Below are 14047 nucleotides of genomic sequence, written 5' to 3' on the forward strand. Positions count from 1 at the left end.
TCTTCTTTGTGAACCAGAATTATGCCTTTCAGACCAAACTTCTTAAAAAGAATCCAAGATCCATCACAGTGTCACTCAAACCTGCCTCAGGGTGCTTTTCACACTGCTCTTTCCCCATCCCCTCTTCCAATCTGGATGGCCTTTTTGGACTTGAAGTTGTCCCCTGCTCAATGCCACGTTCTTTCCTTTAAGCCACCATCCTAGGGGCATACTGTTTTCTCTGTTCAAAGGATTCTGCCAGACACTTAACCTTTAAGATCAAATGTCACTTTCTCTGGAGAAAAGGTAGTTGCTTTATTCTATGGAGGGGATGGGATCTAAATGTTGTGATTTTTTTTTTAAGAAGCCAGAGTTTATTTCTATTTAAACAATACTCAGCTTTTAACTTTCAGGAGGTTAAAAGGCCCAAAGATGCCCAAGTCTAATATAAGAATATAGGCAGGTTCTGGCTATTGGTACCTTTGTTTTGAAATCCTCAGGATGAACCCAGGCAGTTCAATGCCTCACCAATTCTTCTAGTCCAAGAGTGGTGAATTTCTCTGAGTTTTGCCATAGTTCCTACAAGGCTGTCCCTCTAGTAATGAACAAAAACAACGCCAGAAGCAATCATTGTCATTGAGAGGAAGCAAGGTAAAGATCAGAGAAGAAAGCCACTATAGGAATTTCAAGAAGCAGAATTATTAATATGGTATAGAATAAACAGAAGCACTTGCAGTATCTACGTGAAAACCCTTCTTGAGTTATTCTTTGAAACCAAGTCCTCTAAGTCTAAGCTTGAGTAATTGGAGTCATGACGGATCTTACCATGTGCATATGTGCTCAGTCGCTTAGTCATGTCTGACTGTGTGATCCCATAGGCCACAGCCTGCCAGACTCCTTCATCCATGGGATTTTCCAGGCAAGAATACTAGAATGAGTAGCCATTCCCTTCTCCAGGGGATCTTCCTGACCCAGGGATCGAACCCAAGTCTACCCATGTCTCCTGCATTGCAGGTGGATTCTTTACCGCTGAGCCATCTGGGAAACCCATAATAACATGTATCTTCATCTTATTTTTCTCAATCCCTTAGCTCTTACACAGTGCCTAGAACCTTACAAATGTTTGATGTCTTTCAAGTAAATGGAGGACTAGTTGATTCACGTGTATGATAGGACCTTTTGCCTATTGATCTTGATGTCAGTTGCTATTCTGACTTTATTGGGCTTTTCCAAAGTAAAATCACAAAAATAGTCTCTTTCAATCACAGTGATAATAATAGTTATAATAATAGCAGCTGATATTACTTGAGTACTTACCATGTGCCAAATTCTATGAAGTCTTAACATGGATAATTTCATTTAACTTTCATTTAAATTATCCCCACTTTACAGATGAGGAACTTAATCTCATGAGGAGACACTTAAGACACTGAGTGACTAGTCTAACTTGCCAAGGTAATGAGTGAAGGAGCCAGGACTTAAGCACAGAGTCCATGTACAGCATTAACCTCTGTTGCCAACAGCTCATCAATACCATTAGGCTCATGGTTGTTGACTGATTACTGGTGCTATTGATCTCCACTGAGACGCTCTCCGCACTCTGGGCATGTAGCATCAGATTCTACTACTACTGGCTGAGAGGAGCAAAAGCCTTTGGGTTTATAGAAGGAACATGGCAGCCACCTTGGTTTTGTAACCTGCCTTTGGAAATTTCCATGACAACACACTTGGAGGCTTTCTTAGTGGGCCCCCGGCATGGTGATGAGTGCAAACTTCTTTATTCCTTATGAATCCTCAAAAACCAAACTTTTGGTAACAGTGCCCGTTAGTAACTGGCTTCCTGCAATGTATCTGGAAGAGCTGGCTGCACATAAGTCTTAAAGATTCACCTTTGTATTGTTGCTAAAGATCAAAGTTGACATCTAATAGTACCGCCTCAGTAAAGCCTTTCCTGGCACAAGTTAACTCTAAGTTATTCTTTCCACTCCCCAAATCCTCAGTATGTTATCTGTAACTCCTTCACAGTTCATTTCCCACTCAGAGCTTATGAGGAAATTTGCTATAAAATGCAGCAAGCATTAATTAAAAATTGAAAATAGCTGCATCAGAATGCTAATTTATGTCTTTTTTAGATCCAATGAGAAAATACCCATTCTTCTGGAAAAGACTGCTTGTCTGTGAGAGTTAAAAAATAGCTGGCTTTTGATTTTTTTTCTCTCTGATAAAGGGAACAGGAATGGCCTGGCCGATCTACAGGACAGAGCATGTGTGTGTCCTGCTTTCTACTTTTCCCAAATGTCAGGTGCTGAAGGTTTGCTCTCAGAAATGATCCCCATTCAAATAGGTAGCAGGAAGGCTGCGTGGGACCACTCACATACGGATGCCCTGCGCATCTGTGTGCAGTTTGATTCAGGGACAGACCTCATTTTAAAGCAACCTTAACATGTTATATTCTAATGTATTGGAAAAGATGAGAGAATGGGTTGTGAATCTGGATATGGAAAATCTTTCTAGTATCAGAAGGATTTCCAGTGCTTTGCATAGTGCCGGCAACACTTAGGAAATACCTACCAGAAGTGCTGCGTCTGAAAAGTGAAGCCTAAATTTACCTGCTAAAGTTGTCACCTAGGACCCGCAGACTGCTGTGCGAGTCTCATCTGGGCAGAGCAGGCATCCGGGCAGTGATTGAAGTGTCCAGCAGGGGGCTGGCATCGTCTGTCTGTAAGTAGCCCTGGTTCCTCTTCAGAGCCTCTGCTCAGCAGAGCTGCCGTTTGCTGGTGAAGATGGTGACGTATAAAGCATTCCCGCCTATAGTGTTTGAGGCTTTCTCAGTGCAGTTTTTTTCTACCCACTTTAAACCTTCAGGTTCTAAATATCAGGAAAGACAGCAATGCCGTGTGAAAATAGCAGGCCCAAAGTTCTTAGTAAACTACAGCCAGGGAGACTCGGACTAGACCGGAGGTAAAAGGTGTTGGTACAGAGCAGGTCTGATTCTAAGCCTTTTGGGGGCTGAGTTTTTGTGTTTGTTTTGTTGTTAACTTGCTAAATTTAGAGATGTATTACACTGGTCATGTAAAGAGCAGAGCAGCACCAGCATCAAAATAGTGCCAGGCAGTTTTGAATGCCACAGTATCTATATTTTTATTCAAGAAGATAAAGAGCCCAGCATAGATTCTGTCCTCATCTTTACCCAACTGCAAAGTCAAAAGTTAAGAAACAGCATCTCAGGGCACTTTTTTAGGTGGGAAGGAATCCAGAGGATGGCTCTGAATGACTGTTTGCTTCTGAACTTGGAAGTGGACCATTTCGTGCACTGCAATATTTCTAATCATAGTGTGGAGCTCCCCATGAATGACGACTGGTTCCACCCCGGGATCCTCTATGTCATCCCTGCAATTTATGGAGTCATCATTCTGATAGGCCTCGTTGGCAACATCACCCTGATCAAGATCTTCTGTACTGTGAAGTCCATGCGAAACGTGCCGAACCTGTTCATCTCCAGCCTGGCTTTGGGAGACCTGCTCCTCCTGGTAACCTGTGCGCCCGTGGATGCCAGCAGGTACCTGGCTGACAAATGGCTGTTTGGCAGGATTGGCTGCAAACTGATCCCCTTTATCCAGCTTACTTCGGTAGGGGTGTCTGTCTTCACACTCACGGCCCTCTCGGCAGACAGGTAAGTCCTGGAGGACAGTGACATTCTCTCCAAGGGTGGTAGATGCCTCAGTAGATGAGCTACCACACTGGGAGAGATGGGGCTGTTTGTGCACAGGGAAGTTCTTCTCAAACTCCAGTTCCCTTCCAGGCATGTTTCTATGCTAGGGATTACTTATTGAGTTTGATATATTGGTTTAAGAAAGAAAAGTCAGTGCATGGCAGGGGAAAAGGGGAAAAAAAATCTCTGAGAATAAGATTGAGGTGCATTTTCTGGAGACAATTGATTTAGCCTTGCCTCTTCCTAACTTCTTGTTCCCTGCAAAATTAATTGACTGGTGAGAAAAAAAAAAAAATCACACCTAATAGAGTTTAAACCCCAGGCAAATGTTTCTTGGAAGCAAAGTCTTCAAAGAACAGAAAAGTCCCACTGCATTTCTTCATTAAATATTCTTTCAGAAATAACCAAGAGGAGAAAATAAGCAGCATTTCCTTGAAATCCATTCTCTTCAGACAGTTTAATGTTTCTCACAGCTGATGTTGTATTTGGTTGTCTGGAACTGAACAGTTTGTGTGCTGGTTTTTCTAAATATCTCTTAAGTGAAATCAAGCATTATTAGGATTTTTTTTTTTTTTCATGAGAAAGCTCCATTCAAGGTTGATTTCAGATTTTAGTATGTTTTTTGATGTACTTCCATATGTAATCCCTTTAGGGCTTTTTCGGCAGGGAGTGGGGAGGGAACCCAGTACAATGTTTTATTCTGGGAAATATACATACTTGTGAACTGTGTTTCTTGTGTGAACATAGTGCTTAAAAATTCACATTTATCCATTCTTAAACATTCATATTCATTCTTTAAGCATTTATCAGATGTCTGTCACATAAAAAAACCCTTGCTTGAAATAACCAGTCAGGAAATATCTGCAGGTTCACATAAATTGCTGAACATATCTTATATACTTCTGGGCTCTAGAACTTGGACACAGTAATGGATAGGCTCCAGACACATAGTTGACCATATGGCCAAATTAAGAAAAACTGGTGCAAGGACCCAGAAATAATCAATTTTTATTTTAAAGTCTACTGTATGTTGTGGTGTTAAAGATACATGGGGATGTAAGAGTGTACCGAGAAAGGCATAGACGCAGCTCTTGAAAATGTATACCCTGAAGAAAATATCCCACATTTTAATACATATGGGGCTGGATTCTCACTTTGTAGAGGAACAAATAGTCCCCAGGTGATGTGACTTTGTGAAGTAATGGACAAATAAAGATAGTGTTATCAGTATTTGTAGACATGTGTTTATACTTGGCTGCCTGAAGTACACTGCTCAGTACACACAACTTTTTCACAGACTGAAAAATAATAGCCCAGGAATGAGGTTTACACATGGCACCCACTGGACAGGGTTTTTCACTTCCCACCATGCGTCCTCAGCTTGCTGTAACCCTGATCATGTGCCCACCAGGGCCTCATGACCACAGGCAGTCTTACTGTTGGGCCAGGGCAGGCAAACTGTGGAGTGGCAGCAGGTAGGTGGCTTGTTACCAGTGGCCAAGGGTACCTCAGGATGACGATCATTTTCACGATGGGAAGTGAGATGAGATTTTGGTTTCTGGGTTGGTGAATGCAGTGCTACAGATAGTGTTTCCTGTCTTCCTAGGGTGGAATCGGGAATGGCGGGAGAGGAAAGTGAAGGCATGCAACAAAAGATACAGCTGCAGGGAACTCTTCTCCAGGGTTTCAAAGCAGACCAAATTCACCATCAGCAGAAAGGCTCTCTCAAAAGCTGGGCTGCACCATTAAGTTTACAGTTACTGCATGTCTTTTCCAAATTCAGAAATTACTTGTAAGCTTACATATAACTAACTTTTTGTGTTTTGCTAAGGCTTAAAAAAACTGACAGATTACCTGTATCACAAGTACTGCTTGTAACCAACTTCAACAAGAATCAGTATTGAGCTAGTTAAAATGTATGACTGTACTTATCTATGTATCTCATCTTTAACACATATATATGAAATCTAGAAAAATGGTACAGATGAACCTATCTCCAGGGCAGGAATAGAGACAGAGTCAGAGAGAACAGACATGTAGACACAGGGTGGGAAAGGGGACAGTGGGATGAATTGGGACATTAGGAGTGACATATATGCACTACCATGTGTATAACAGATAGGTAGTGGGAACCTGCTATAAAGCAGAGGAAGCTCAGCTCAGTACTCAGTGATAACCTGGAAGGGTGGGGAAGGAGGGAGGTCCAAGGAGGGAATATATGTATACATATAGCCGATTCACTTTATGGTACAGCAGAAACTAATATAGCATTGTAAAGCAATTATACTCCAATAAAAAAATAAAAAAGAAAAGCTATTGGAGTTTTATAACAACCTCATAAGGTTGGCAAGGAAATATACATACACACACACACAATACCTGTATTTTTTCTTATCAACAAGGTTAATCTATACAGTAAATTGAACAAGTATAGAGATATAGAACAATTCCAGCACCCTAGGAGTTTCTTTTATGTCCCTTTACAGTTAATCCTCACCCTCAAAGAGAGGCAATCATTATTCTGAGTTCAATTACCATGTATTATTTTTGCCAGTTCTTTAATCTTATGTAAATAGAATCATACTTCTTAATGCTTATCATTATGTCAGGAATAGTCATCCACGTTGGTGCAGATAGCAATGGTTTGTTTATTCTTTTCAATTGTTGTGTAGTGTTCCATTGTATGAATATACCTCAGTTAATTTATTCTTTTTACTACTGATGGATATTGGATTGTTTCCAGTTCGGGGTTGATAATAACCTGCTCTGGGTATTCTTATTCATGCCTGTTGGGCAACATAAGTGAGTATATGCCTGAGAGAGGAATTGCTGGATCATAGAGGGCAGGTATTTCATAAATATTGTCAAAGAGTTTTCCAAAGTGGTAGTCTGTATCTGATGGATTGGTAAAAGGGTGAACCAGAAGACCCTCCAAACTTGGTAATCACTGCGGTCACTGGGGAGCTTAAAAATATGTAGATTCTTAGTTCCCATTGTAAATCTCCTGACTCAGGATGGATGCTTATCAGCCCACTGTGGGTTGACCAGATACGCAAGTACTCATCCCAGCCACCTTTCTTCAGCTTTCCCTCCCCAGGTGAATTTGTCTTTGTTTATATGAAAAGCAAAGCATTTTTTCTGGAAATGTTTATACTGGGGCATGAAAGGGAGACTTCAAGGCAGTCCAGGATTCTACGTTTCACACCACTGACCAACTGCAGATTTATATTCAAGCCCTTCCCTATTGGTCCTGCTCCCCCAGCATGCTGTCTTCCCCTCCTCACATATATTTACATCCTCATACATGGTCGTTATACCGACAAGTTCCTGGCTCTGCTTCCTTGCTCATGCTGTGTCACTCCCATTCTCCAGAATGCTTTCTCCTTTCCTAATTAGAAGACCCTTCTCCCCATCTCATGCGATGCATGAAAGTTGAATGGGCATCAAGAGCCCTACATTTTCGTTTCCTGCCATTGCTACCCATATAAAGGAATTGAACCAAGTCTCTTAACTCTTTGACCTTAGTTGAATCATCTCTAGTATAATAGGCTTGAGCTAGATTATTTCTAAGGTCCTTCCAAATTTTAATCATGATTTTTATCTGTCATTTTGCCCATCACTCGGATTCTGGCTCAAGCCTCCATCTTAAAGCCCTAAGTTAGACCATTCTAGCCCAGATTTTTGACCCTCTTCTAAACATGAGGCTTATTATCTGAGACATGAATTATCTTGTGATGCCTTTCATCTTACCGTTTTGAAGCATTAGTCATTTGTCATTTTTTAGTCTCTCATATATTCATTACTTTGACTTTGTAAACAACATACTATTAACAGTGTTAAGTATGATTAATCATCTGAAAGCATATTCTTAAAAACATGTCACTCCATCACCTATTTCTTCTCTATTCCTCTCCATTAAGCTCTCATTATTTGGGCAAATGAGAGAAAATCTATTCTTTGTGAGTCAGGAAATCACAAAGTGGTACAATGGGTAGATGGGTAGATGGATGGATGAATGGAAAGACAGGTGGATGGAAGGATGAGTGGATAGGCAGATGGATAGATGATTGGAGAGATAGGTGAATGGTTGGGATGGATGGATATATTTTTTACATGCTGATCTTTCCTACAAGATGTCCATCTGTACTAGGTGCCTCAGTATTATGTAAATGGATTTTTAAACCTAACAGTAAAAGGGTAAGGAGAGTTTGTGTTTTCTTTTCTAGCATAAGTGCAAAGAATAAAGCTGAATTTAAGGTTAATAGCATTTATATTATATGCCCAAGTTATATTGTTTCTGCTTCAGTATTGTTACTCAGTTTTATTTCCAGTAGAATGGGGCTGACAGAATAAATCCCAAGGACTGATGTGCTCTGCTGTACTGTGATCCTTCTTTGATTCCATGGAAAAGACCTTTCCTAAGTTTTTCCCACCCTTGTGATTTGGAATGTGTAAGTGCAAGCTTTTTGAAGTGCAGATTCTTTTAAATCATTGCAAGGAATTTATGAGATAATGTAGTTTTCAGCCTTTCCTGACATCTAGAGCTGCATAGCCAACATGGGAGCTACTAACCACATGTGGTTATTTAAATTTAGATTTAATTTTTTATTATTATTATTTTAGCTGTGCCACATGGCTTGTGGGATCTCAGTTCCCCAACCAGGGATTGAACCTGGGCCACAGCAGTGAAAGCCTGGAATCCTAACCACTATGCTATCAGGGAACTCTCAAGATTTGATTTAAATAAAACTAAAAATTCAATCCCTAGTCAAACCAGCCACATGTCAAGTGCTCAGTGCCACGTGTGATTCTACTGGACAGCACAGATACAAAACATTTTAATCATTGGAGAAAGTTCTATTGGACAAAAACACAGAAGAGCATTTGCTATGTGCCTTGGAGTCCAAATCTCTTTCCAGGATTCATGTTAGCTGCTCTCGTTCACTGAGGGTATCAGGAATTCCTCAGGCAGATATCAAATGCTCTGAGCTACATGGGCTCTTCCTGTCTATAAAATATCTTCTATTGGAAGATACTCAAAGATGAAGAGGAAAGAAAACAGGCAACCCAATACAATCACCAGTCACAGGCTTGGGGAATTCAGGCATCCCACTGATAAGGTTTTGAGACTTTCTAAAGAATACCTATGGGATTCACTTCCCGGGTATGTGCTGTGAACTTCTGTCTGATCTTCCATTCTCTTTTGCCAGGCCCTCTTCCATCTACCAGCCTATCTTTTTACCTTATCTCAAAACTCACCAGAGCGAACACTGCTCTAGTTACACCCTTATCGCCTCCTACACCTGCCACCTGACTTCTCACTCTTGACTTCACTCCCCCCTCCCTGATGACTAGGCTCTTCCCTCCATCTAGCCAAATGCTACCAATCTTTCAAGGCACAATTAAAGCCCTTCTCTTTTATGAAGCATTCCCCTTTTGCTTTCATTGATTTTTTTCCCCCCTTCCTAAGAGGCTTTCGCCTGTACTGTTAATTAAATATCGAATTTATCCTACCTTGTATTACTGGGTCCTTTTAAAAAAAAAAAAAGTATTTATTTTTTATTGAAGGATACTTGCTTTACAGAATTTTGCTGTTTTCTGTCAAACCTCAACATGAACCAGCCATAGGTATACATATATCCCCTCCATTTTGAAACTCCCTCCCATCTCTTTCCCCATCCCACCCCTCTAGGTGGATACAGAGCCCCTGTTTGAGTTTCTTGAGCCATACAGCAAATTCCTGTAGTCCATCTATTTTACATATGGTAATGTAAGTTTCCATGTTACTCTTGATGTGTTTTTTACTTCCTTCCTCCTATGGGAAGTTCCATGGGGTCTATACCTGCTACAACGCCAAGGCCCACCTTCCATCTAATAAGAGGACAGTACCTACAGCTTGGTTGATGTTTGAGCAGCGACACGACAATAAAGTGCAGCAGCTACAAGTTCATACCCCTATAAATGGTGTTCTGAGGCTCAATTTCCAACACTGGGGGAATTTCCACACATCCAACAAGCAATTCTCGGAACACCAGCTAGGTGTCTGAGCATTCAGCTCAATTCTGACACTATCACACCAGAGACAGCATTGGATTCCACACATTGACACTTCAGTCCTACAAGACTGTACCACCTGCCATTCCCATTTTAGATGCCAGTCACAAACCTGTACTTCTGACCAACTGGCTAAAAATCAGAGGTCCCCATGACCCCCTGTCCTCAGGTTCCATTAATTGGCTAGAATGACTCACAGAACTTGGAAAAACACGTTATTTATTAAATCACCAGTTTATTGTAAAAGGATATAATGCCTTTATCCTCAGGAACAGCCAGGTGGAAGAGATACAGAAGGCAAGGTATGAAGAAAGGGACCTTCCATGCCCTCTCCAGGCACCACAAACCCTGCATCTCCACGCGTTCTCTAACTCAAGAACTCTCTGAATCCTGTCCTTTTTAAGAAAGGTATTTATTTTCAATTGGAGGATAATTGCTTTACAACATTGTGTTGGTTACAACACCATGAATCAGCCATAAGTACACGTATGTCCTCTCACTCTTGAACCTCCCCCCACGCCCCACCCCCATCCCATACCTCTAGGTTGTCAGAATATCAGATTGAGCTCCCTGCATCATACAGCAAATTGCCATTAGCTATCTATTTTACATATGGTAATGTGTATGTTTCAGTGCTACTCTCTCAATTTGTCCCACCCTCTCCTTCTCTCGCTCTGCCCACAAGTGTGTTCTCTATGTCTGCATCTCTATTCCTGCCTTGCAGATAGGTTCATCAGTACCATCTTTCTAGGTTTCATATATATGTGTTAATATACAATATTTGTTTTTCTGACTTACTTCACTCTGTATATCAGGCTTTTCAGTTCCATACACCTCGCTAGAACTGACTCAAATTCCTTTTTATGACTGAGTAATATTCTGTTGTATATATGAACCAAACTTATTTATCCATTCATCTATTGACACACATCTAGGTTGCTTCCATATCCTAGCTATTGTAAATAGTGCTGCAATGAACATGGGGATACATGTGTCATTTTGAATTCTGGTTTTCTTAGGCTATATGCCCAGTAGTGGGATCATTAGGTCATATGGTATTTTTATTTCTAGTTTTTTTAAGGAATCTCCATACTGTTCTCCATAGTGGTTGCATCAAAAAACATGGAACACTTCATGAATTCACATATCATCCTTGGGCAGGAGCCATGCTAATCTCTGTATTGTTCCAATTTTAGTATATATACTGTTGAAGTGAGCACTGTCCTTTTGGATTTTTATGCAGGCTTCATTACACAGGCATGATTGATTAAACCATTGACCACTGACAGCTGATTGAACACACAGCTTCTCCCCAGAGGTCTGGAGCTGGGACTGAAAGTTCCAGCCTTCTAATCAGGCCTAGAATCACTTGGAAACCAGCCCCCATCCTTAGCTGCTTTCCAAAAGTCATCTTATTAACATAACAAAAGACGCCTTTATCACTCTCAATACACTTAGGAAACTCCAAGGGTTTTAGGAGTGTGAGCCAGGGACTAGAGGAAAACCAAATGCATATGAGAAATATATTTCTGAATGACCAAATATGTATTTCTTATAAATCACAATATCTTACCTTGTTTGACACAGAGACCAAAAGAGGTGCTGGAATTTGGCCTTGTCACAACAAATTCAAAGCGGAAGCACACTAGAACCCTGCTTTCCACATTTAGGTCCCAATGCCTTCAGGGAAACTGAAAAAACCATCCAAAGTTTGATTCCATTTCCCTTCTCTGGACAGTGGGAGTTAAAACCCTACTGTTCTGAGGGAAGATGTCCTGAGTGATTCCAAGTTGGTCCCCTTCTGAGGGGATCACCCCAGTGGTTACAGAGCTCTTCTACTGTTCTAGAGGCCCAGCTTCACTGGTTCCCAGGGGATTGGCCTTTTCTCAAAAGGGAGGACAATTTAATCTCTTGTAAGGATCTTTCCTAGAAAGTCTCTGTTGGAGGAGTTTACATGAGTCACCAGTCCAAAACTTCTATAGAGTATGATTTTTCTGAAGCATATGCTGCCTCTCCTGAAGGAAACTCAGCTCGTGTCTCCCCACAGTGAGGGATCTGTCATAACTGCTGGCTGTGGGAGTGCTCAGAGGGCAGCTGCAAGGGAAAGGGTTGGGGGCAGAGGGGGGTGCTGGTTCCCAGCAAGACTCTTTGAGTTGGAGTGCTGTGCAGATAAGGACAGCAAAGAACTCTGACCTTGTCTCTCACACATTATCTTTTAAAGTCGTAGACCTTTATATGATTAATTATCATTTCTGGCAACTTAAAATGCATGGAGGCAAAAAAAAAAAAAAAAAAAGGCGCATACTTAATCATGAAACAGAGTATAGACTGAAAGGGCTCCCTGGTGAGGTTTTTTTGAACTGTGCTTGTCAATACCGCCTTTTGAAAATAGACTAAATTTGCATTTTTGCACTTGTAAATCCTCCTGGTGTGTGGGGTTTGCATAAATTCTCTCTTAATTAAACACATGGTTTGCAGAATAAAAGAAAAAAATTTTCTCCATTCCTTTTTCTACTTCCCTGTAGTAGATCAAGGGATCTTGTTTGTTACAGTAATCTTTGAAATTCTGATTATTGAGTATTGGATTAATACCTGGTATTTGCTGCTATAAGAGTAAGAGATTGCAGATTCATTTTACATATTAAATGTCACCTTCTGTAGGAGGTCTTCACTGATCACTCAGTCTAAAGGAATGACTAACACTCTATTCCATCATCCAGTTTTTTCTTTCAGGTTGATTGAGGTGTAACTCATATACAGTAAAATTTTAAGTGTGCATTCTATGAATTTTGACAAACTTACACAGTCATATAACCACCACCAGCAGAATCACCTGCTTCCCAGGTGGCGCTAGTGGTAAAGAACTCGCCTGCCAATGCGGAAGATGTAAGAGATGCCAGTTTGATCCCTGGATCGGGAAGATCCCCTGGAGGAGGGCATGGCAACCCACTTCAGTATTCTTGCCTGGAGAATCCCATGGACAGAGGAGCCTGGTGGGCTACAGTCCATAGGGTCGCAGAATCGAACATGACTGAAGCGACTTAGCACTCACGCAGAGCACAGCACAATCAAGATATAGAACATTTCCATCAGCACCCAATTCTTTTATGTCCCTTTGTAGTCTATTCTCTTCCTCCACCCAGGAGGGGATTTTTTTTCCAGATCCAAACTTTCTTTAGTTTATAAGCTCCCTTACACACTAAGTTGTTCTTACAGAAAATAAAGCTCCTAGAAAAAGGAAAGAAAGAAAACAAAGCTCCTGGCAGCCACTGATCTTTTCCAAAATATCATATGAATGATATCATACAGTGTGTAAGCTGTTTGAGTCTGGCTTCTTTCAATTCATGTTGTTGCATGTATCAGTAATCTCTTCCTTTCTGTTGCTGAGTAGTAGTCCATTGTGTGGCTAGACGGCAGTTTGTTTATTCATTCTTCAGTTAATGGATATTAGATTTGTTTTCAGTTTTGGTGATTATAAATCAAGCTGTCTCCCATACAGTTTTTGTACGGATGTATATCTTCATTTTTCTTGGGTAAATATCATCCACTTTTTTTTTTTGAGAATTATTTTGTTCATTTCTTGTTTACTTGCTTACTCTCTGTCTCCTATCACTATAATATAAGCTCAAAAAAAAAGGGGCAGGGGAGGCTATGGCGTTCATTAGTGCATTATCTGACACTAGGCCAGTCTCTAGCCTGTAGTAGGTGCTTGATAAGTGTTTGCTGACTACATGAATAAATGGATCCATGAAGGAAGGAACAAAGGAATGAATGAATTCTGGTAGGTTCTACTATCTATGTCACTGCAAATTGTCACTTTTTTATGGCTGAGTAGTATTCCATTATATATACATATACCATATCTTATACTTATAAAAAACTTAAACTTTTTATTTGTATTGGCGTATAACTGATTAACAGTGTGGTGGTAGTTTCAGGTGAACAGTGAGGGGACTCTGTCATACATCTACATGCGTCTATTCTCCCTCAAACACTCTCCCACCCAGCCTGGCACATAACATTGAGCAGAGTTCCCTGTGCTGTACCATAGGTCTTTGTTCGTTATCCATTTTAAATATAGCAGTGTGTACGTGACCTTCCCAAAGTCCCTAACTGTCCCTTCCTCCTGGCAACTGTTAGTTTATTTTCTAAGTCTGTCAGTCTCTTTCTGTTTTGTAAGTAACTTCATTTATATCATTTCTTTTTAGATTCCACATATAAAGGATGTCATACGATATTTCTCCTTCTCTATCTGACTTACTTCATTCAGTGTGACACTCTCTAGGTCCACCCATGTTGCTG

At 40.7% G+C, this 14047-nt stretch overlaps 1 protein-coding gene and 1 non-coding gene across 2 annotated transcripts in view; one reads left to right on the forward strand and one right to left on the reverse strand.

Moving 5' to 3' along the window:
* Positions 1-2884: 2884 nt before the first annotated feature.
* Positions 2885-14047, forward strand: part of GRPR (gastrin releasing peptide receptor) — a 42162-nt gene continuing 30999 nt past the window's right edge. The window contains exon 1 of the mRNA XM_006078614.4: positions 2885-3652. Coding sequence (XP_006078676.1) covers positions 3240-3652 — 413 coding nt within the window. The 5' untranslated portion in view covers positions 2885-3239. The remainder of the gene's footprint in view (positions 3653-14047) is intronic.
* Positions 10862-10965, reverse strand: LOC112582380. Its single transcript, XR_003106919.2, has one exon. It is a non-coding gene; the product is annotated as a U6 spliceosomal RNA (small nuclear RNA).

This window comes from Bubalus bubalis, chromosome X (assembly GCF_019923935.1).
Source record: "Bubalus bubalis isolate 160015118507 breed Murrah chromosome X, NDDB_SH_1, whole genome shotgun sequence".
Classification (NCBI taxonomy): Eukaryota; Metazoa; Chordata; class Mammalia; order Artiodactyla; family Bovidae; genus Bubalus; species Bubalus bubalis.